The 25,292-nt window shown below is 43.7% G+C and overlaps 1 protein-coding gene across 1 annotated transcript in view; it reads right to left on the bottom strand.

Annotated features, from left to right (window-relative positions):
* Positions 1 to 3,041: 3,041 nt before the first annotated feature.
* The window catches only part of LOC142372790 (uncharacterized), a 35,558-nt gene continuing 13,307 nt past the window's right edge, over positions 3,042 to 25,292 (bottom strand). The window contains exon 2 of the mRNA XM_075455762.1: positions 3,042 to 5,620. Within this exon, the coding sequence (XP_075311877.1) occupies positions 4,503 to 5,159 (657 nt within the window). The 5' untranslated portion in view covers positions 5,160 to 5,620 and the 3' untranslated portion in view covers positions 3,042 to 4,502. The remainder of the gene's footprint in view (positions 5,621 to 25,292) is intronic.

Here is a 25,292-nt window from a genome sequence, read left to right as displayed (position 1 = left end):
CTCATATATAACTTTACAGATATTCATTTGAATTTTGAGACTCATAATCATCGTCTATTTCATGTTATGTGTTATTTGATGTCTTCATATCATAAGTCTATGTTATATCTTTAATCCTTATATCTTAACAAGTTGTGGTGTTTTCAGAATCATTGAGACAAATGTTTTATGAGACGGAAGAAATGGAGAAATAGAGTTTCTTTGTTTTAGCCAAAATTCTCTATAAACGTTAGGACAGATCGTCTTACACATACGTCCAGAAAGACGTCACAAAAGTTTCAGGCATATCATTGGCTGGTGTCCTTATGCCTTGAAACCATTGCAACATAACAGAAATGGGAAAATTGACATGGTTGTTCGGGGATTTTGGGGACTTTGGAGAGATTAATTTGTTTTAATTATTACTCATTTAAAAAATAATCCAAAACACGTTTTAGTAAACTACTAAGGTGAAAAAAGTTCAAGTTTATGTACATGTTAATGAGCTTCTACTTGGGAGATTTTAGTGTAGAAAATAACATCACTTGAGTCAAACCCACTTGATTAGGAAAACAATCATGGTCTGAAATACATTCTTTTTACAATGCCACCATCGGCTTAATGAATTTAATTGTTAGAGTTCACATACAGTTGCTCTAATGACCGCTTTGCTGTGTTGACCTGCATCAGCATATGATCCATAGGCTCCTATCTGGGAGGAGGACAGTCTTTGTTCAACATATCCAGGTTAGCTTTATATGGGTTAATTAAGCCAAACAATCACATCTATGACACTAGATATCAACACAGAAAGTTAAGAAAGGTTTTTCATCTCTCAGATCAAATGATATATTTCTAGCAGACTGAAAAGCAACCCAGCTGCTGCAGCAAAAGCATAAAGGAAAGATGACAAAAAAGAAAAAGGATGCCCATTATGTGTAAGTATAAAGTGAGCTTATCATTATCACTGCCTTGTATTAAAAGTATGAGCAGATCTGACAATTTTGGACTTATTCAAAAAGGTCTACGTTCATGTTCTGTCATCCAGCCATAAAATGTTCAGTAAAAAATAAAGTTAATTTAAAATCCAGTGATTCTAATTGGATTTTTAAACATTTTATAAGATGGATGTGGGTATGAATGTGAATGTACAGATTTAATTTAATGCATCATTTGACGAGTTTGATATTCTGCACATTCATACATTGTATGAGAAAACAGCAGAGCTCATTCAGCCCCGAATCAGTTGGGGCTGATTTTAATTATTATTAGTTCTGAATCTTCATAAGTTAACAGGAGTTATCACTTTCTGTTTCAGGCAAAAGATAAGCCGACATCTCATGAAGATGCTTCTCGGTGAAAGTCAAATGGTGTAGCCTGTTTTTAGAAAAAGAGAGAATAGACGGTTACTATCCATGACCAAATGTCTTTTTGTCACTCAAGCGGATTGTCAGGTCAGAAGGCTGTGCTTTCACATGTTGATTGGAACCAGAAAAGAGCACAAGTTGCTATGGATATACACCCCGGTAAGAAGAGAGCCAGCGGGATGATACTGAAAACGCAGAGTTGAACTAATTAAAAGGAAGCCAGTGAAACAAAGCTGATATAAACAATCAAAAATGTCTGTGGAAAATCATTTGCCCACCACACCGAAGATAACATAATAACAGACAAAAAAGAAAAAAAAAAAAAAGAAAATCAGGACTTCACTGAATTAATCTTCAAGCTTCTCTCTGATGACTGGTTTGGCAGTTGTCTGAGGAAGGGCAGGCTGCCCGAAACGTCACATTAAATTGAGAAACGGGAGATTGGTGTGCGGACTTTATTTTCAGTTTTCATGTTACTTTGCTAGTCCTGCACCCATAACTTTTTTTTGAGACGGATGTGCGTGTTTTTTCTTTGCTCAACGTGGTTTGGCAGTTGTCCCATGTCAATTAATACAGTCAAACCTCCAAACACCAATCCCTGAGCCCAGAGATGTATATAATCATGGACCTATTTTCAGAAGCGTCATCGGCACAGTAGGCACTTATTGAATTGTTGGACTGAGAGGTGCTTTAGAGCTTGCACTAAAAGGCACTTTTACCACACTGATTTCACTTTTCACACCAGGTGACTACAGTCATCTTTTATACACAGATTGGCCAAAGAATGGGATGAATGGTGGCCAAATAATTCATCAAATGTCTGGTCATTTCTTGATGGGACTACAGTAGGATATGGCTATTGAAATTCATGGGGGAGTTAAAGTCCTATCAAAACCCACATGTGTCTAGGGAGATAAAAGACTCATTTTACTTGAAGCTCATGGATAGAGTGGATGACTTAGAAAATTTCACCTGTATATTTTTGGTACCTCTGGGTTGGGAAACACTGTCTATTTCTGTGTGGAATGAAAAAAGTGTGACAAGAAAAGAGGATTCTTCCAGAGAGTTGGAAGAACACTTTGAGTTTTTCTGACAAGTGCTTTCAAAACTGCCAAACTGGCAATGTATGCTGGTGCCATTTTTGGAAAAAGGTTGTGTGATCTCTCCTTTCCCTTTCCCTCTCTCTCTCTCTCTCTCTCTCTCTCTCTCTCTCTCTCTCTCTCTCTCTCTCGAGCATCTCTCCTGTTCTGTTTGTTTCCCTAAAGCAAAGAGTCCCCATTTTTAGAGAGTCAGTACATATCAAGTTAATATGCCGCAGTGGCATCAGTCAGTGAAGATTGAATATTAATACAAGGATATTCCAAATGCCTTTTACCTCTTTATGGCTTTAATTTTAATTAACATCATTTAGTTAAAAAGTCAAATCATATTCAATTGGGATGATCTGAGACAGAAATGCATCCCTGTATTATTTATGAAAAGGAATTCAATTCCATACAGCCCTTCCTGTTCAAAAGAATCACTCATAACACCACAAGGATACCATCGGTTTATCATTTTATAGTATTTCATAATCAAATTAAAGAAAGCCAGGTCCCATAGTTCTCGGACTGAAACACATCAATTGCAGCAAGTTGTTTTAAATGCACTTTAATGTAAAGCTTTATTTCTGGAACTGTGTCCTCCCGTAGAGAATTCAATGCCCTCAGCAGCTGTTTCCTGGGGTTAATGCAGTACATATGCAGACACAGTATACTGATGAAGTATAAAGTAATGTTAATGTTTATACTCTCCTGCATTTGAAAGTGGGAAAGCTGATGTTGCCTGTCAAAACATATATTTTCAAAACCATTAACTGGGAAAGCAGATGCAACAAAGGATTTTCCACAGCTTTGGTTTCTGTGAGATGCAATAATAAATCATATGGCTATAAAGAGGTGCAGCAGAGTGATTTTAAACCAGCTCGGCTAAAAGAATATTTTGTGAACAGCGAATGTCTCTTTAGAGCAGTTCAGGGCAGATCTGAAAATACCACCTCTGAGATTTCTGCACTGCGTGAACATAGGAATTGCATTACCTAGAGGCACTGCTGTGTGGAGTGCTTTTTTCCGCTGGCGCACAACTGCTCCGTTACCATGTTGTGTTATTCACAGCATCAACCTTTGGAGGGATTCAACACTGATTCCACCCAGTGAAAAGAGAGCAACTATAAACTATGAATAAATAGATAAAAATAAATATGAATGCTTAAAGCAGTTGCACAGTTTCTTAGGGCAGCATCTTATTTTAAGTAAAATAAACATATACACACACATTAAATATATTTACATACATGCATATATATATATCCATCATTTCTAGAAGCTTAAACTGTATTTTTGAGATACCACACAATTTTCACCTCAGGTCTCACAAACATATTTCATATGAAAAAATGCTCCAGAAGTAGGTAGCATAGTTTTTGTCCTCTTTGAGTTTACCAGTAAGGGCAAAGAGACTTTGGAAATGCTGGCTTTGCCTGATGATAAATATATTGGCCACAATGAAGACCCACAAAAGACTGAGGGGTTCCATGAGGGATGCTGTCCCCTTCCTACTCTCAGACCAACAAATAACTTAATCATATATAGAAAATGTAAGAAAATCTAAAATATGTTACAAGCAATACACTTGGGATAGAAGTAAAGAAGATCTAATGCTCACATATCTGAATTAAAGAAAGACACAATAATATCACAGCAGTAAATTTGTGTGTAACAGATGAGTCGGATTTTTGGAGAGGCGGAGTAATTATTGCTGTCATTATTCAAATTTATTTTGGAAGCATTGTTTTTCAAATTAAGAAATCCTGTTGAAAACAGTGGCACATTTTCCATCTGGAACAGTAACATTACATTACATTACGGTCATTTTGCAGACACTTTTATCCAAAGCGACTTACAATAAGTGCGTTCTACATTGGTAGGCAAAAGAACTTCAGGTCACTAGAAATCATAAGTGCATTTCCTTCCAAAACCAAACAGCTAAGAGCATAACTAGTGCTAGAGTAAGTGCGATAAGTCAGGTACCTAGACAGATTGGAAGACAATTTAGAAAACGAAGACAATTTAGGAAACAAATAAGTGCGTAAGGAACTTGGACGAAACAGGTGATGTCCTAGGAGGGCGGATCAGGGTAGTGTTTCCTGAAGAGGTGGGTTTTCAGCCTGCGGCGAAAGATGGGCAGCAACTCAGCTGTCTTGACATCAGTCGGGAGATCGTTCCACCATCGGGGTGCCAGAACAGAGAAAAGCCGTGACCGTATCGATGGTGCGCAGGGACCACTGAGTGACGGGGCAGCCAGGCGCCTGGAGGCCGCAGAGCGAAGTGGTCGGGCGGGGGTGTAGGGCTTGACCATAGCCTGGAGGTATGAAGGAGCTGTTCCTTCCACTGCCCTGTAGGCTAGCACCAGAGTCTTAAACTGGATGCGAGCAGCTACAGGGAGCCAGTGTAGAGAGCGGAGAAGGGGAGTGGTGTGGGAGAACTTGGGGAGGTTGAACACCAGACGAGCAGCAGCTTTCTGAACCAGCTCCAAAGGTCTGATGGCAGAAGCCGGGGCGCCAGCAAGGAGCGAGTTGCAGTAGTCCAGGCGGGAGATGACAAGAGCCTGGATGAGCACCTGTGCTGCCTTGTCGTTGAGGAAGGGGCGAATCCTCCGGATGTTGTAGAGGAGGAATCGGCAGGAACGGGTCACTGATGCGATGTTTGGCGAGAACGACAGTTGGTCGTCCAGGGTCACACCCAGATTCCTCGCGGTCCGAGTTGACGTCACCATGGAGTCATGATGGCCAGATCTCGGAACGGGAAGCCCTTTCCCGTGAGAAACATCAACTCAGTCTAGTCTAGGTTGAGCTTAAAGTGGTGCATCGACATCCACCCCGAGATGTCTGCCAGGCACGCAGCAATGCGTGCCTCCACTTGAGTGTCAGAAGGGGGAAAAGACAGAATCAGCTGGGTGTCGTCTGCATAGCAGTGGTAGGAAAAGTTATGGGAGTGGATGACAGAACCAAGAGATGATGTATAGAGGGAGAAAAGAAGAGGACCCAAGACTGAACCTTGGGGAACCCCAGTGGTGAGCCTACGTGGCTTCGACACAGACCCTCTCAGTGTTACCTGGTAGGAGCGGTCTGTCAGGTAGGATGAGAACATGGAGAGTGCAGAGCCAGAAACACCCATTACCTCCAGGGTAGAGAGAAGGATGTGGTGGTTCACTGTGTCAAATGGTTCAGACAGGTCCTGGAGAATCAAGACAGAGGAGAGAGAGTTAGCTCGAGCAGTTTGGAGTGACTCAGTTACTGCTAGGAGGGCCATCTCAGTTGAGTGGCCCACCTTGAACCCGGACTGGTAGGGATCCAAGAGGTTGTTCTGGTGGAGGTAAGAGGACAGTTGTTTAAAGGCAGGGTAGGGGATCTTTTTCTGGAAATTTTTTTTACATATTGCTTGAAATACTCTTCACACCCCCGTTGCAACCAATTAATTAAAAGTTTTGACACAAATATGAAAAGTTTTAGTGGCCTCTAGAACGTACAATCTAGGAAAAACAGTATCCAATCATACTGAACGGACCGTTCACAATGATTGGATTCTGATGCCGTCAATCAAACTGCAATCTGCTCCTCCCTCCCCCTCCTTCCCCCTCCTTCCCCCTGTGCGCGTACCCTGCTCCGTGAACGAAGCTTGGCAGGAAGCTAAACTAGAGCCAGCTTGGCTTATAGAATCTGTGCTAGCACCTAGCATTATTAAACGTATAGTTAGCATAAACTAAATACTAAATACGGCAACGATCGATGCTTGCTGTCAGAACAGCGCTCGTGCACCTTCGTGCTTGTGCGCGTTCATGTACTCTAGAGGCGTGGCTTCGGGGGGAAAGTGAAGAAAAGGGTTGGGACTTTTTACCTGTGTATTTTCAAAATGCAGCTTCGCTGGACTCAAAATCCAGGATCTCCTACCCTACCTTTAAAGACAGCACGTTCAAGAGTTTGGGACAGAAAGGGTAGAAGGGATGCCGGTCTGTAATTCTTGATCTCTGAAGGGTCAAGAGCTGGTTCCTTTAGAAGAGGAGTGACTTGAAAGTAGAAGGAAAAGAGCCTGATGTCAAAGATGTGTTAATGAGGTGGGTCAGGTAAGGAAGAAGATCAGGTGCAGCAGAATGAAGGAGAGGGGAAGGGACTGGGTCAAGGGAACATGTGGTGGGGCGGCTAGATGTTACGTAAGGTGATGGACCTCATTTGCAGAGAGGGGAGAGAAGTGGAACAGAGAGGGAGTTGAGGGAGAAGGTGGTAGAGAGGGAGGAGTGGGAAAGGGACAAGTGTGGGTGGTGTGGACAGCTGGGGGGTGAGGGAGGGAAGATCGGATATCCCTAACCTTCTTGTCAATGAAGTCGGTGAAATTGTCAGGGAGGAGGGAAGAGGGGGTCGGGGTTGGAGGAGGGATGAGAAAGTTTGAAAGAGTTTTTTGGGGTTGGAAGCAGAAGTTTGAATTTTGTTACAGAAGAAGGCAGTTTTTGCAACAGAGAGAGAGGTGGAAAAAGTGGAAAACAAAGACTGGAAGGCAAGAAGGTCTTCAGGAAGTTTACTTTTCCTCCATTTGCGCTCAGCCGCCCTCAAGCCAAGTCCGACAGCCAAGGGGCAGGTGGAGCTGAGCGTGCAGGTCTGGATGTGAGGGGACAGAGTTTGTCCAGAGAGGTGGACAGGGTGGAGAGAAGAGGATCAGTAGAAGTGAGAGAAAAAGATTCAGGGGCAGGCAGAGCAGAGAGAACAGAAGAGGAGAAGTCAGTGGGGAAGAGAGAGTGTAGATTGGGACGAGAAGATACCATGTGGGTGGGGGGAGGTTGGGAGGGAGGATAGGAGAGGGAGAGGGTGTAGGACATGAAGTAGTGGTCAGAGAGATGAAGGGGAGTGACAGAGAGGTTGGCGCTAGAACAGTGCCTGGTGAAGATAAGGTCCAGTATGTTGCCAGCCTTGTGGGTAGGAGGAGATGGGGAGAGAGCTAGGTCGAAGGAGGAGAGAAAAGAAACAAGAGGGTGAAGCTTCTCTGTCTGGATGTTGAAGTCACCGAGAAGGATGAGGCCGGAGCCATCATCAGGGAAGTGAGAGACAAGAGTGTCTAGCTCCTCCAGGAAGTCCCCAGTAGGGCCTGGTGGGCGATAAAGTACAGCAATGGTGAGCTTGACCGGGTGAGAGACAGGGACAGCATGAAATTCAAAGGAGGAGCGAGAGAATTGCAATAGGGAACAAAGAGAGTATTTCCAGTCCTTGGAAAAGACCAGGCCAGTACCACCGCCCCGCCTCGCAGCTCTGAGAGTGTGAGAGAAAGAGTACACATCAGACAGAGCTGCGGGCGTGGCAGTGTTTTCTGGGGTGATCCAGGTCTCTGTAAGAGTAACAATGTAGCTTTTATAAATAAGGTGATTAGAAAAAGGGACGTTGTTCCCGTTTCCTCTCGTCTCTCTCTGTTACGTTGTTCTTGCTCTCTGCACATCTGACTGTTTAGTGACGAGATTGTTGTTTTGCTCTCCCTTTATTGATAAATTAGCAACTCCGGCTCCATCGTGTTAAAAATTTCTCCTTATATTGCAAAGATCCAATCCACCCAACTACATTTTTTGGTTATACACTATCTGCTACAGGATACATGCTTTAATTACCCAAATACACAATTTAAACGTTATTTTGTGAGTGCTCTTGCCACAAAAAGGGAGCAGATGCTTTAGAACAATTGCATTATTAACTAACATAAAGTATGTCTAACATAAAGTATGTAAAGTACCAACATAAAGTATGTCTAAAATAACTTAGCATTTTTTGTGCTTGTCCAGTGGCATGTTAGTCCCCCCTGAAGAAACATATTGTTTGCAGACATCCAAAGTTCAATATACCACATTGTGAGTGCTGTGCAGTGGAAACCAACCGCAAAGGATACCACCTGACAGAACTGTGTAGTGATGGGAAGTTCGGCTCTTTTCCGAGAGCCGGCTCTTTTGACTCGGCTCCCAAAGAAGAGCCGGCTCTTTCGACTCCCAAACGGCTCCTTATTTAGGATCTTTTGTAGCCTATATTTTACCTTAACTTTGCAAAAAAAATCATGGTTTATGTGTTGAAAACCCTTTTGTTTTCAGTGTTTTTATGAGAGACCTTATAATTGCCTAATTCTTTGCATTTATTCTGTGACAAAACCACTTTTAAATTTGTTTATTTCAATTAAACTTTTTTATTGCACAAATTAACAATAAACTTCAAACAAATCCACAGAACAGAACCAAACTCAAGCTAACATTAATAATGTCCTCAATTAAACTTTTTTATTGGACAAATTAACAAAAAAATTTCAAACAAATCCACAGAACATAACCAAAACCAGAACCAAACTCCCTAATTCTCACGTGAATACCGCATGCTGGTCCCACGCTAGCCAATCATAACAAAGCTCTGTCGTAACCAGAACTGGGACTGAGCACTGAAAGTGAAACCTTGGCAGCGAATGGAAAAAAACTGGGAGCCGGCTCTCACTTGATGCGAGCCGGCTCTCAGAGCCGATGCTTGTGCGCATGACCCATCACTAGAACTGTGTATGCCAGTCACTACAGATAAATCATGACCTGTTGGCACAACGCACAGCTGTTTTATATGCATGAGGTTTTTTGTAGACTGTCTAAAACATACTGGCCAGGCAGAAATCCTGGCGTGTCTGCCCAGTATATGAATGTTGAATAAGCCAACAAACAATCTTGTAGCGTGACACAATGTGGATAAACATGTGCCCATGGAATAATGGAATAACAGGCTACCACATCTTTTTTACTCCGTGCTCTGTGACAGTCAGCTAACTTCACACGGAGTTTGCTACTGCTAGTTTTGTACAACATGGCAGGATATTTATCAGAGTTTGACGACGTGGATGACGACTTTGAGTAGGATGGACGTCCTTAGAGGAGTGAATGAGCTGTGCTTCAGCGGCGCGCGTCAATGAATTCATCCCACTAGACATGTGTAGATGGCTCCCTTAATAATAAAACATACCGCCATTCCGACAATGGGAGGAAAAAAAGTGTCGGAATGGCGTGACGTTTGGTAGAGAATTAAGTGTCGCCATTCCGACAATTGGATGCCCATGTCGGAATAGTGGGATGTCGGAAAGGCGACATGTAACCATGCAGGCCTATGATAACGATTACTTTCTCCGTCGTTAATATACTGTCATTTTAGTAAGCTATCTGAAACAAAACAAACAGCCATGGCTTTGTCCTCCTATGGTTAAATGAGGGTGAAAATGTACTTTCTTTCTCTCTCACACACACACTCACTGCCATCTTTCTATCAATAAATATGTAAATATTACTTGTATTTCCTCAAATGTAATCAAATTTATTACTCACTTATTACTCAGTACTCACTCCTGTCACACATCATTATTAAACTTCTCTCTTTCTCACACGCATTTAAAAGAGAATTTACAACAACAAAAAAGAAAAAACTAGAGGCAAGATTAGTTCATCACATTGATAAATGCAAAATTTATGTCCATTGAACACATTTATGAAGAAAACAAATCTAGTAATCCACCCTAATTTAGGGATTTACACAGCAACCCTGATGAAGAATAGGAGGTCCCTGGCAGCTCAGAAATTTAATGACGATGGCTGGGTGGATGAGGTGCTACACCATAGACCCTGTGCTCAGAAAGTAATTTTGATAAACGTATAAAATAAATCATATGTTGGTCTCTTTCAAGTTGTTCGATGAACAATATACCACACAGCAACCCTTCGGCATTGTGGTTTTTCGTATTGGCGCGACTATTAACTCTGAGGTCCTCTCCTTTGTTTTCACCGGAATGGGGGCGTGGCCTTTTACGTGACATATGGTTGCAGTCTTCTAGCAGGAAATTCAGATGGAGGGCAGCATAGACATATAAAGAATAGATGCTGCATCGACCACTACTGCCTATTGGCGCTGACGAGCCGTGTGGCCGCCATCTTGGACCGGTCATCCACTCCACTCAGTGTAATCTGGCTGGCTGGCGCAATTAAATGTCAGCGCATTTAATCAATCATAACTCGCTGAATACAAAAAGGATTTTTACACGTATTTTAATATTCATTGTAGGTTTAACAGTAATAGAATGTTCTGGTATGTGATATATGTTATGTATGATAGGTGGGTTATTTTGCAAAAGACACACGATATATGAAATATAATACACACAAATATATAAAAACTAGTGGTGGGCATAGATTAATTTTTTTAATCTAGATTAATCTCACTGAAATCTTGAAATTAATCTAGATTAATCTAGATTAAAATGGCTCATTCAGGGGTCCGACAACTACCCCCCACAGATTATTGACCTCCATAAACTGCCTAGCACAGGCTTCTGCAAAGTGGCGTTCTTCTGTTTTAATCACACCTAACGGCAGACAAAGTACATCAGTCCACACCCAAGCTAAAATATCAAGGTAAAAGTCATCACAGTTTGCTTAGGCTACCTATTTTGACCCAGTTCCCAACCCAACTTTGAGAATAGATTAACGGCGATATTTTTTATATCGCCCGATAAGACTCTCAAATTATCGCAGCACGTTAACTCCGATAACGGCCCACCACTAATAAAAACACAAATATATGATAGAGAAGTAGAAGCAGATTGTGTACAACTCAGATATTTTAATAAGTTGAAAAATGAAGAAATAATATATTATAGATACAAGATAAAAAACACAATAGAGGGCCGGTCGGTGGCGTAGTGGGTTAAGCAGCTGCCCCATGTACAGAGGCTGCAGCTGGCCCCCGGTTCGAGTCCCGCACTGAGCAGCCCTTTGATACATGTCTTCCCCATCTCCCTGCTTCCTGTCTCTCTCTCCAACTGTCTATCCATTAAAGGCATAAAAAACCCCAAAAATATTTTAAAAAAACACAATAGAAAGAATTTATATATCAGAAGAAAATAATATCTATATCTACATATATCTCAGAAGAAATGAAAATTTACATCTATATCAAGATTGATTCAAATTGGCTTTATTAGATTTCGCAGAATATGCCGGACTACAAACCCTGCAAATGTAGAACAGAGCATTTTCCACCAGACCACCAAACTGAGTGGGAAGATAGCTCATAGACATTCCCTCCTCAAAGCAACTTCCCACTTCTTCCCAGGGGCGTAACCACCAGGGGCGTCTGTAGCTTGAGCAAACATTCGGGGCTGTAGCCCAGACATGAAAATAATTTTTAACGGGGGTCAGGGGGTTTTTCCCCCGGGATTTTTTAAAAAAAAAAAGGGGTGTTAAAATGAAAATTTAACACAGTTCATGACCAGCTGCTTAACATGTTGAATGCCGAGCTGTGAATGTTGGCATTCATGTTTTGATAAAATGCCGAGATCCATATATCCAAATGCTGACATTGTGTCTTTGTTAGCCTAATGCACAAGAGAGAGAGAGCGAGCGATTCTGTTGTCAAGAACCTGGGAGCTAATGTGCGCTGTTAGCACTTAAGCACTTCGTGGATACTACTGAAACGTGAAGATTGTGACGACGTGACAAATTTGTTTTGTTTAGATCAACCACTCTCAGAGATCGCATGAAACACCGATGACGGTGTCTTAGCTCTGTGTTTTGGTAACCCAGCTTGACCGTCGGAGCCCAGTCCACTGACAGTAGCTAACAACGCGCTGGGGCAGCCTTCAAAACAAAGCCCAAACGTAGCCCGTGTTACATTACAGTTGAATGGCATTTAGCAACATAATACTTTACTGCACTACTACAAAACTGTTAGATTTCCCACATACCTTTGAAAAGTGGTCACCGCAGACACGAGCATTTGCAGATTCAGCCCCTCCAGTCTGTAAACGTAGGTTAACTATCCACTTTTTGCGGCATTGTTCTGTGAGTTTTTTTCCATTTCTCACCTCTATGGGCGATTACCTTCGGTACCCGATAGTAACCCTTTCCCTTCTCTCGGTTAGACCGATTGCTACATCCAAAAACGGCACAAAACTGAGGTATTTTGGGCAAAAAGTGGAAGACAAAACACAGTGTTTTCAATGGGCTCCAGCTCAGGCTGCCCACCACCTGGGTAGAAAAATACGGAAGTGACGTCAAGTGAAACCCTCCTATTAAAGGCACAATTTGCGATTTTTATGTCATTTTGAAGTGTATTGCATACAAAAAACTAGCCTGACTACGTCATACTCACGATTCTAGTCAGAATGTGAGTCTGATACCGCTCAATAGAGATTTGAGTATGGGGCGTGTTTCAACCGAACCAGGAGAAAAAATGCCTCTTCGCTCAATTGGATAGACCTATAACCAATCAGAGCAACGTAGTATGTGACGTAGATTAAGCGACACACACTTGTTGTAGGAACGACGGCAAAAACATCTTTTCTATCGATAAAAGCCTTTATCGCGTTCCTCTGTTCGTCTTTCAAAATGAATGCAATGTGGAGATCCTGTAGAACAGACTCGATGGCAGAATCTACACGCCCTAGCTCTCCAGCGGCAGCCGTGTTCAGCTCTTTAGTGACGTAGTCGATAATGTCCCTGTTGATCATCTGTCCATCATCGTATAAAGCCCGCCCTGGCAATCTGATTGGTCCGACCAATTCTTGGTCGGGCATAATGATTTCCCAACTGAGCAGAGCCAGACCGAACTTCCCGACCAAAACTTTTATGGGCGGGGCTAAGTTCGGCTGGCACCCAGGCTAACAAAAAACACCTATACATACCATAAGAGTGTGCAGAAATAATCCTACTGGCATGTCCTAACCAAAGTTTATACGCAGCATAGCTGAGTTTTACTGCAGAATTAGCAGGCTAACTGATAGCGCCGGACCGGCAGTTTTTCTGGCCAGGAGGTGGCGATATAGAGTAAAATCAACCTCCGTTCAACCCCAGGCAGGAGAAGAAATCGCTGGTCTGGCGCTGGCGCTGCCCCCGCCCCCGCCGCCCCCACCCCACTCACTCCTCCTCAGAGCAGGTAACGCTCTCAGCCACCACTTGTCTCTCTGCCCCCTTTCCCCTGAAAAAATTCCTGATGTCCATCTTAGACTATTACTTTCAATGTCACCCTCAGACAAAATGGCAAACCAATGTAGAATAAACCCCTTCTGCATGATGGGAAACCTTTATTTGTTATTTTCGCGACAAAATGAATCAACACATGTCCATATTTGGGCATGTCAGAATCCTGCGGTCTGAGCTGGTTACAAAGTTGCATGATGACAGCAGCGCCGCGGTAGTCTATCACCGCTCAAAGTGTGGTCCCGTGACGAAGCTCTCCTTCTTTTTCTTCTTCTTCTTCTTATTATTATACATATTTTTCTTTATGTCAGTCCAGAGAGATTCGGGGCTGAAGCCCGGAGATTCGGGGCTGAAGCCCCGAATGACCAGGTCTCTCGACGCGCATGGTAACCACCATAGACATTGAGGGGGACACGTCCCCCAAAATGTTGGGAAAGTACCAATCTGTCCCCTCCAATATTTTGTCTAGTAGGTGACATAAAAGTCCTCCTTCTTTGAATTGTAACTTGTTAATTGGTCATTATACTGCATTTCTTAAAAATGTATGTTCTATACAAGCACATCTTTATCAATACACCTATATGAAAATTGTACAACATTTTCAATATAAATATTTTGGGAAGGGCTCACATTTGGACCAAGGGCTGAAATCTACTGTTCTATACAGTATATATTTCATGGGTTTAGGATTTGTACAGGTCACCCTAAAATGCACTAGAATGCAGGAAATGGCATCTAAGAAATAAAAAATCTTCTGGGGGAGGACCCCCAGACCCCCTGCTGTTTTTTTTCCAATTTCCAGAATACACAGAATTAGGTGTAAATATTCTTGTGCGAACACATATGCTAAGTTGACAATAGGTGAATGGCGGATGGTGGGCTTGAAGGAGAAATGAAGGCTCGTGACACAACAAACGACTTGAAAGGGTGTTGAGTGTACGAGGCAGTTGAGGAGGAGGCTTTGTTGGTGGAGGTGGGTGAACTTGAGGGAGAAGGAATTTGCGGGTACACATCGTCAGTAGTGTACCTCTGGGTCATGGGGTGTTTCGGCCTTCAACACTATACACCCTCTCCAGTGGCGGCCAGCTGCAGGGTGATCAGTCCTGAGCTTGCGTCCCAAGCCCAATTAGACATCTCAGGGGACTATGCATGGCAGGGGCGTCCAGTTCCCTGAGTCAGGCCTAGGCTGGCTGACCTGGAATATGGTCTACAGTTCTAATTTGGACCCCCCCAATATCTACACTATGGTTTCGCCCTTGCTTCTTCCTCATATCTTTGTCTTTGGGAAACCTTCAAAACAAAAACGGGAGATTCAAGAAAGTCAACGTAAAAACATTTTAAAAAGGAGGTCAAGCTTATTTTCTTCCTTCTTCTTCCTTCAAATTTTTATGTTTAGGGTCAACAGCTCTCACTGGAGCGGTTCGCAGCCGAGTGTGAAGCGGCTGGGATGAGAATCAGCACCTCCAAATCTGAAATCTGAGACCATGGTCCTCAGCCGGAAAAGGGTGGAATGCCCTCTCCGGGCCGGGAATGAGATCCTTCCCCAAGTGGAGGAGTTCAAGTATCTCGGGGTCTTGTTCACGAGTGAGGGACGAATGGAGCAGGAGATTGACAGGTGGATCGGTGCGGCGTCTGCAGTGATGCGGGCTCTGCACCGGCCCGTTGTGGTGAAGAAGGAGCTGAGCCAGAAGGCGAAGCTCTCGATTTACCGGTCAATCTATGTTCCTATCCTCATCTATGGTCACGAGCTGTGGGTAGTGACCGAAAGAACGAGATCGCGAATACAAGCGTCCGAAATGAGTTTCCTCCGCAGGGTGTCTGGGCTCTCCCTTAGAGATAGGGTGAGAAGCTTGGTCATCCGGGAGGGGCTCGGAGTAGAACCGCTGCTCCTCCGCATCGAGAGGAGTCAGATGAGGTGGCTCGGGCATCTGGTGAGAATGCCTCCTGGACGCCTCCCCGGTGAGGTGTTCCGGGCCCGTCCCACTGGGAGGAGGCCCCGGGGAAGACCCAGGACACGTTGGAGAGACTATGTCTCTCGGCTGGCCTGGGAACGCCTCGGGGTCCCCTCAGAAGAGCTGGAGGAAGTGGCCGGGGACAGGGACGTCTGGGTCTCTTTGCTCAAGCTGCTGCCCCCGCGACCCGATCCCCGGACCAGCGGAAGATGATGGATGGATGGATGGATGGGTCAACAAAACTCCCATTTTGACACAGATCTGTTGATACTAAACCAAAGCTGGTGAAATTGTAAATGAATTGTTATGGAATATATGATTTATAAAGTCTCAATTGGCCTAATAGTCGGGTGAACACCGGCTATAAACATAGCCTAGCGTAACGTTTGCTGTCTACGATTTCGCTGGCAGACATAAATACAGAACAATAATATTCTATTCACAAAATACAACCAATAATAATGTTTAATCTTACTTGAAAAAGTAATCCCCGACCCCTGTTCGCAATCATCCGCCGATTTGCACAGGAATAAGCCGCACAGTGCTCTGGTATCTTGAATACTCTATGGGTGTCATAGACACCCATAGAGTATGAAAGACCGGTCCAAGATGGCGGCCACATTTCTCGCGCCCCAGCGGTCGATGCGGCGTCTACTCTTGTCTATGGAGGGCAGGAAGTGAACTGAGGATCTGCCTGCTGTCTGAAAAAATGCCTATGTTTTGTGTGGTTTATGGTTGCTCTAATCGTTCTAACCGAGAAAAGGAAAAGTTTTTTTTTTTTAAGAGTACCGAAGATAGTTGTTTACAAAGGTGAGAAATGTAAAAGTGGATTTTAAATGCCTGCTAATGTCCGTGTCTGCTGCGGCCACTTCATCAGAGGTATGTTAGCTTGCTAACTTGGTTTTTATGGTTGTGTTTGTCAAATAAACTGTTGGCCGACTCCACGACGGCCACTCTCCCGGCTTCTCTAAGTTAAAGTTTTCCGGAGGCTTAAACTTCGCCATTGTAGTGTGTTCTATCCTACAGCACTTCTGACACCATGTCAAATAAACTGTTGGCCGACACAGCTGATTGAACTCGACTTGTCTCCTTTATTCACAACTCGCATATGAACTTACATGTCACAGGTCCCGTAAGTCTAACTCTCGCGTTACTTCCTGTATATAGTAAGTGACTACGTAATGCACCATTTACATTACTGATACCTTGACATCTCCCCCTCAAATTATTATACTTCTAAAACATGGGATCACAACATTAAGCTTGTTATTAATAAACCTTATTTATGTTGATCTTAACAACTTAAAAGAATTAACCGTTTTCCTTTCCTTGTCTTTTACATCTGTAATGTTTAGATACTTCTCAGATTACTTCAAAATGTAAATCATAACTCAAACTTAAACTTACATTCTTAATAAAACTTAAATTCACTGTTCTCTGAGTTACTTAACTAAATGTCCATTCTTTTCACAGGTCTACTAACTCTACCAAACCTGGTCACTGTCAGTCCTTCGGGTGTTACTGTAGCACTCTTAAAGTAATACTATGTAACATTTCTACCTTAAATTAACAGCTTGAAAAAAATTGTGCGTTAGAATGAGTTTTAATATTACGATTGGCCTGTCTCCTATGCCCTTCGGGGGTCTGAGTTGGAATAACTGCGCTATGTAACTTTGCTGGACCGGCCCGTGAGCGGCCCGGGAGCTGAGCGGAAGTACTTCGACTTGCTTTCTGGCACACCTACCACAAAAACAAATAGACCCCTCTCACGCTCCCAGGTACATTTGATTACTCTTACCTTCTCGGACGACATAGCTTGCACCTTCTGACTCCTCGCCGGTTCGTCAACAAACGTGAAACGTGAAAGCAAAAGGGTGTTGTATTTACGACAGTGTAACCTCCAAGCCTGTAGGGGGAGCTCCATAATGGGCTTTTTGAGAAGTTACATTATATTGCTTTAACCTTCCTCTCACACAGTCCCTGGTCAGAGCCTTGTTTGGGTGTTTCTTTCTCTGGATCTGTGGCTGATTGCCCAGTGTCTGTGTTCTCTTCTTCAGTCAGCTGAAGATGTCACCTGTTTCTCCTCATCTCTCCTCCTCCTGGCGACTTCACCTGGTAAGAGCGTGGCGTGCCACACTCCTGCAGCACCGATGCTCGACCTTTCCACACCTTCTCCCCACCCAGCTTGGACAGGACCTGTTCACCTGTGTGCAAGGGTGGTAAGTCCCTTGCTCCGTGTCTCCGGTTGTAGTAGAATGCTTGTTGTTGTTTGGCTTCTTCATCTCGGCGACGGATGAGGTCTCGGTTCGGCTGCCTTGGATTCAGGTTTCTCTTTAGGGACGGCAGTGTGGTGCGAATCTTACGCCCATGAGCATTTCCGCCGGGCTCACTCCTGTGGATGTGGTTGGGGTGGCGCGGTAGCTCATCAAAGCCAATAGGTGGTCGTCTTGCTTGAGTATACGCTTGGCAGTTTGCACCGCACGCTCCGCATGCACATTGCCTTGTGGGTTGTGTGGGCTGGATGTGGAATGCACGATGTCATACAGCCTACAAAACTCTTTCCAAGCATCATTGGTGTACTGAGGCCCGTTATCGCTGACTATCTGCTCAGGGATGCCAAACCTTGCGAATGTTGCCTTCATTGACCTCACTACCTGTTCTGTTGTTGTAATAGATAAGTGTAGTATTTCTAGATATCGCGAGTAATAGTCTGATATCACTAGGTATTGCTTTCCTTTGTATTCACAAATGTCTGTGGCTATCTTTTGCCAAGGTCTCTCAGGCAGGGGTGTTGACCGTAACTGTTCTCTGTGCTGAGTGCGTCTGTTTGTCTGACACAAGTGGCACGTCTAATTTTTTCTTTTAATGTCCCCTGACATGTTAGGCCACCACACAGTCTCTTGTGCACGTTCCCTACACTTGGACAGGCTCTGATGTCCCTCGTGTACGCGGTTTAGCACCTCCTGTCTCAAGGCCTTTGGAATTACAATGGGACAGCCCAGCGTGATCAGGCCCTCACACTCAGGCTACGGCTACACGAAAATGAAACAAGGTTTTTTTTGAAAACGGGTACAAAAATTATTGCGACCCACAGGAAAGCTTCTGTAAAGATATCAGTCCTCATGGAAACGATGAAAATGCTGAAAACGATGCAGTACACACGCCACACCTCTATGTGCGCTGTAAGCCACCCCCACCGGTTACACCAGAACAATAGAAGAAGCAATGCGCATGCGTGTACGCCCCTACTTCTACCAGTGCGAAGCTCACGTTGTTCCTTCAACAACGCCATTGTAGTTAACAGTGTCTGCAGCAGTGCTACTATCAATGTTGTGGGGTCCATGATGATTGCTGTCTGTCCTTGTTGTGTTGTCTTCTTCTTCCGGATTTTGAATGGAAGCCGCTTTTTGTTCTGGTCACTGACGTATGTGTATACGTCACTGGCATTGGCCATGTGGCTGTGACGCAGATGTAAACAAATCCGTTCTGGCTGTAACAATGGAAACGAAACGGCGGCGTTCTTAGATCTTCCCACTCTGGAACCCGTTCTCCAAAAATATCGTTTTGGGGTACTGGGAACGCCGGCTCCATGTGGCCGCGACAGCCAAACGATAAGCAAAAATATCAGTTACAATGAAAAACGTTTCCGTGTAACCAGACCCTCAGACAGTGAGTCTCTCATCATGTAGTAGTCTTTAACACTCTCTGAAGTGCTACTCACTCGTTTGGGCCATCCATCCCTGATCAGCTTTCTCACGCGCTGGAGCTGTGGGTCCTCCTGTGTGGCTGTCCTGATCCTGTCCAGCTTACTTTGTGAGACAGGCCAGCTGTGAGTTACTGCGTTCATGTGGCATGCAATGACTGCTTCTGTGGTGCTGTCTCTCTCCTTCAGCGGGCTGCGTGAGTGTGTCGGCTATGACCAGCGTTTTTCCTGGTGCATACTCTGCCTTTGCATTGAAGCGCATGAGCCGCATCAAGAGTCTTTGGCACCTAACAGGCACTGTGTCTAGGTCTTTGCTGTTTATCAGCGGCACCAGTGGCTTGTGATCTGTTATGAGTCGGAAATTGTCCATGCCTACCAGGTACTTCTGGAACCTTTCACAGGCCCATACTCCCGCCAAACACTCCTTCTCTATTTGCGCGTACCTGGTTTCCGCGTCTGATAGTCTCCTGGAGCAGTACGCTACTGGCTTCCAGCTCTCTCCATGCAGCTGGAGCAGGACTCCTCCCATCCCGTAGCTACTCGCATCAGCTGACACTGTGGTCAGTCCCTGTGGATCGTAGTGGGCCAGTACAGGCGAGGTGACGAGGGCTTCTTTCAAGCGCTGAAACGCTCGCTGCTGTGGCTGGTCCCAGGTCCAGGCCATCTTCCCCTCATACAGTGGGGCTGCAATGGTTGCCATGTCTGGAATGTATTTGCTCATGTAGTTAATCATGCCTAATGCACGTTTCAGTTTGTGTACGTTGGTGGGCACTTCCAACTCTCTGATGGCGCTCACCTTCTCTGGGTCTGCTCTTACCCCGTTGGCGTCAACGATGTGGCCCAGGAAGCGTAGCTGTGGTTGTGCATAAACACATTTTTCTTCGCTCAGCTTAAGGCCTGTTTCATCCTTTCGAGTGTGCTTTGCAAGCGTCTGTCATGTGTGGCTTTGTCTTTTCCTTGCACAATCACGTCATCCATGTACGCTGCAATATCTCTGGGGCTATGTTTATCCCAAACAGAAGGCGAGTGAAGCAGTATCTCCTGAAAGGTGTGATGAATGTGGTTAGGATTCTGCTTTCTTCATGCAGCGGTATCTGCCAAAAGCTTGAGGCAGCGTCGAGGGAGGTGAACACGGTGGAGCCACACAGCTTGGCCAGCGTCTCGTGTGTGGTAGGTAGCAGCACCTGTATCAATTCTAAATTTCACTGGCGTGTACCCTATGTGGATCTGCTCTGTCCATTGCTCTGCACTGCTTTGTTTCTGTTTACTCACTGCACCAAGGTAGAAACTTTCATCCTCTTCATTGCCCTGGTTCCTTCACAATCTTTGTGAAGCATTTTCTTTCCCAATGCCCCTTCTTCCCGCACTTCTTGCATTCAGAATCCATGGCTGGGCATTTGGCTGCATATTTGTGTTTTTCTTTACCGCACCGACTGCACTTGCTCTCCCCTTGGTAGCCGTGCTGCTGTCCTTCGCTCCACTCTCCCTGCGGTTTCTTCCCTTTCTTCACAAATCTCTTTTGTTTCATTGCTTGCACTGCCAGCGACGCCTGTTGCTCTTGCTGTGTTATCTGCTGTGCTACCTCTTCAGCTTGCCTCACCATAAGCGCTGCCTTTTTGAGGGTTAAGTCCGAAGTTAACTGCAGTTTTCTGGACAGTTCTTTATACCTTATTCCCACAACCAATTTGTCTCTTATGTGTTCGTTTTTCTTGTCTCCAAAGTCACAGTTCTCACAGACTCTTTGCAACGGTTTCCTCCATGGACGTATTCTCCATTTTTACTTCCTGCCCTCCATCTGAACTCGCGCCGCCGCCTTTGCGCGTCATCCTACTTACGTTACTGAAACCCGGCTATTTGTTGCTTTCTTGGCGTTTTCTATTTATATCTTTTGTGGGAGGGAGAAGTCCTTGACACTGCTCACACCACATATTGTTTAGGGCAGGGTTCTTCAACGTTTTTCAGGCCAGGGACCCCCAAACTGATGGAGAGTTGGAGCAGGGACCCCCCTACTATTTATATGGCATACAATTGTGTTTTATATTTAACGGGGCCTAGTGCTGTGTATAAACATAGCTACTCTGTTATTGTACATTCAATACTAAGCTATTCAAATAATACACAGGTTAATATATTCATGTTTTTATTTTAAACATGTGCAAGGCACAGGGTGGCCGTGCCACTGCCATTTATAAACAAACATCTTGCATACAACACTAAGCTATTCAAATAATCCACAGATTTTAACTTTAAACATGCAAGTAGATGGGACAATTAATCCTCAAACCATCTGTGGATGGCAAACATTTGCACACAATTTGTGAGAAAAAACTGTTTGAAAAAAAAAAATTAAATTTTTTTTTTATTTTTTTAAATGTTAAAAATCGTCTAATCAACCAAAGATTTCGCGACCCCCCTGCAGTACCTCCGCGGACCCCCTGGGGGTCGCGGACCCCCTGTTGAAGACCTCTGGTTTAGGGTCAGAATGTTCTCTGTCAAGGTGATAACGGAAGATGTTATGAAAATCTCAGACACAGTAATGCCCAACAGAGATTGGCTTTTTGGCCACGTACGCACAGAATGTGATCAGGAAGCTATTTTCGTTGGGAATTCTGTGTATGCTGCCATGTTAAGATCCGATCTATTGTCATGCATACATGAATACACACGAAATTTGTCCTCTGCTTTTAACCCATCCAGGTTGGCCCCTGTTGACACACTGATGCTCATGCACAGGGTCACACACTCCTGGGGAGCATGGGGGTACAGTCCCTTGCTCAAGGGCACCTCGGCCGGGACAAGGAGGTGGACTGACGCCCCTCATTCTGTCAGTTTCACCAATCTTTTTGAGTGGCGAGAGTAGGAACTGCCAACCTTCCAGTTATTGGACGACCGACTCTAACCACTGAGCCACAGCCACCCATGTAATATGTTTCTAAGTTGTTCCTGTTAATAAATTACCAATATGAGGCTGCAAAAGTGAGTCCGACTGCTCTTTTCTCCACACTTCCTGCTCTGCCTGTTGCCTTGGTAATGTTGGGATTGTGTCACAGACTGCATAAATAATTTGGTGTTTATTATTTAGGTAGCACCTTTCTAGCTTTTGCTGTGTCAGAACGCTCCCACATGAGATTGAGCCCCAAATAAAAAGATTAGAAAAATTTTAGATAAAGTTTCGGATTTCCAGCATCCCTTTCCTTGGAAGAGTGTTTTTTTTTCCCTGTAACAATTAGCATGCCAGCTGATGTGATTTTCCAATTCCGTAGTGCACAGTATGGTCTCTAAAATCCAAAGAAAGAGAAAAAAGTTCCAGATAGCACATCAAAGATTATGGGAATTCTGACCCAAAAGAATGGACTGCAGGTTGATTCCCATTCTTGATACTCAGTATAGTACTAATTATGGGTGCCAATGCCAAAGGCATTAGGCAAACATCTTACTCCTGTGCCAGACTCTTATTATTCTGTTTCCGCCCTAACTAGTCTGGTAGCGTTGGTCCCACCGACATAAAAAGCGCACCGTTAGGTGCGCATTGATCGGGAAAAATGTCGGAAAATTTAAACAGGGAATCCTCATCAAAAAGTCAAAAAATGAAGATTTTGGGCCTTAACGAGCTTGAAAAAGGCATTTTTAGAGGCCTTATAACTCAGCCATACAGCATAGCACAGACCTCATTCAAAGTTTGTAAGTGACACGAGACTCTCGGCTATAACTGAATCGAAGGGTTTGAATATATTCAATAGGGCTTTGACACGACGGCAGTTTACGTTTGAGGGTGCCAAAATCTCAGATCTGGCGTCTCTCGCTCTCAAGCTCTCACTCTAAAAATCATTAATCACCGATTCTTCAAACAAAACTCTCTCATGTCTGAAATATCTGGCCGATCTGGACAAATGTTATCACAAAACGTAGGTATTTTTGTCCTCTTTCACACAATGTCACACTCATTGACCTCTGCCACACAGATTTATCACAAATTGCCTCTGAGCGCAAAGTGCCGTCCCTCAATCCCATTATAAATGGCTAAAATCCTAAAATCAGTGTTTAAATATGATTTTAAAACTGCCTTTTAAAACGAGCCCGAGGGGGTAGCCGAATGAAAATTACACCGCTGGATTCGGCCGTCCCTTGTGGCGCTCACGGTACAAAAACGATTCGGATTCGAACTTTACTTTTCGAGCTGTGACCGTTTGTTCGAGAAAGTAGGCGGAAATCAGAAAGGCTCCTTTTTTAACAGGTAATAGTGTGTGTCATTTGCAGCACCTGTCAGTTGGAGCCTGTGGGCATGCTAACGAGCTGTCTCCTAGCAACAAGCTTAAGAGCCTGCTAAGGGCTGAGACAGAGGCTGTGTTCGAAACCACCTACTACATACTACATACTTGAAAACGGGATACTCATCGATCAGACAGTATGCAGAGCGTTTACACACAGTGCACTTCACTCCTGCCCGAGCCAAAATCAGCCAGCCTGAAAAGCAGATTTCGCTTAAGCCATAAACTCTGTAAATATATCACTTTAGCAACATTTGAAACATTTTCAGGCGAGAAAGTAGTCGTTTAGACCCCCAAGGTTTTGAAAATCTGACAAAATACCGGCTATTTACAATTTTGTTCCCACGAATTCGGCGCTAAAGCTAGCCGCAGTGAGCAACGCACTTCCGGTTATGCCGTTTTAACGGCTCTTGTCCCGTTAACGGAATTTGACCATTCAAATGGCGATCGGTGACGTCACGTTACGTTGCATCTTGGGTAGTTTAAGTGTGACAAGTAACCTCATGATGAATACTCAACATTTCGGCGAATCTAGCATGCATCTAGTGTACATCCGGGAACTTCAAAAAGTAGGACTAGTAGGAATAGTAGGAGAAGTAGGCGGTTTCGAACACAGCCAGAGACTGCTTAGCAGGAAAAAGCCAAGATGGAGCCTTTCTGGAGCCATATTTTGCCTTCCAGATGCCTTATCCAAGTATCAAAGTAAATGCATTGAAAAGCACTTAACATTAAGCACTTAAGCTTATTTAAAATGGCATAAAAACTGCTTCGATTTAAATATAGTTCACTCCACAGATGTAAAATTACTTTGCTAGCTTCCTCTAAGCCTTCTGCTTCTAACGGTGTTAAAATTATCTTTCTAGCTGGTCAACTTTTCTCACAGGACGTGTTATAAGATAGTGTTCCGCCTCATTTTTCTCCCGCAGCCGCCTCATCTCTCTATATATGTTGTGTGTGTTCAAACTGCTTCGATTTAAATATAGTTCACTCCACAGATGTAAAACTACTTTGCTAGCTTCCTCTAAGCCTTCTGCTTCTAACGGTGTTAAAATTATTTTTCTAGCTGGTCAACTTTTCTCACAGGACGTGTTAGAAGGCAGTGTTCCACTTCATTTTTCTCCCGCGATACCTCTGTGTCTGTCAGTGCACTCTTTATATCAGTTTTATGCACTTCTGATCTAACAGGACAGGGTAGCCTGATGGCAACACTATCGTCCTTTCGTGCGTGTGGCCCGAGTTTGATCCCTGCTGGGAAATACATTTTTTTTTTTCTCCACTTAAACTAAACTAAATATTTTTTAATTATTGGGTGGGCAATAGATTGGCACCCATCAAAATTTCTTCAGGAATTTTCTAGTTGTATCTATTGTCCGACAAAGTTGTATCTATTGTCTGACAAAGCCACTGAAATTTATATAGTCTAAACCTTAGTTGTATATTAGCACATTTTACCTAATTTACAAACTAAAATAGCATAATGAGGATGCTAAACATTTAAAAAGTAGTTTAGCATTATGATTATTATTGTTTGTTAGCATGCTGAAAGCTATTTTTGTCACTTTATTTGTAAATGGTTATCAGTTGTTGTCTGTGTTAGCACCAAAAGTTTGTCTATTTCACTTTTGCTAAGGCTGCTGCATAACCCTTAAAATATTCTGGGGGTAAAAAATAATCAGTGCATTATATTAATATGTAGTGGAATTTAATTTTCCATTTTCAAATGTCTTCAATCTTTAATCTTTGAGAAAAGTGATGATTTTTACATAAACACACTGGTAATATTTAATTTTTGGTTTTATGTTTGAATTTTACATGCTGATAACTTTCCCATTTATTAATAATATATTCTACCTGAATTGTACATCAAATGGAGCAAACTGTGCAGACACAGGTCACACACACTCAGACACACTATTCTGACATCACTGAAGCAGAAAACAAATTACACCCAACATGTTGTCACAGG

Source organism: Odontesthes bonariensis, chromosome 22, assembly GCF_027942865.1.
Source record: "Odontesthes bonariensis isolate fOdoBon6 chromosome 22, fOdoBon6.hap1, whole genome shotgun sequence".
Lineage (NCBI taxonomy): Eukaryota > Metazoa > Chordata > Actinopteri > Atheriniformes > Atherinopsidae > Odontesthes > Odontesthes bonariensis.
The sequence above is the reverse complement of the archived record's forward strand: the minus strand, read 5'-3'. Positions and strand labels throughout refer to the sequence as shown.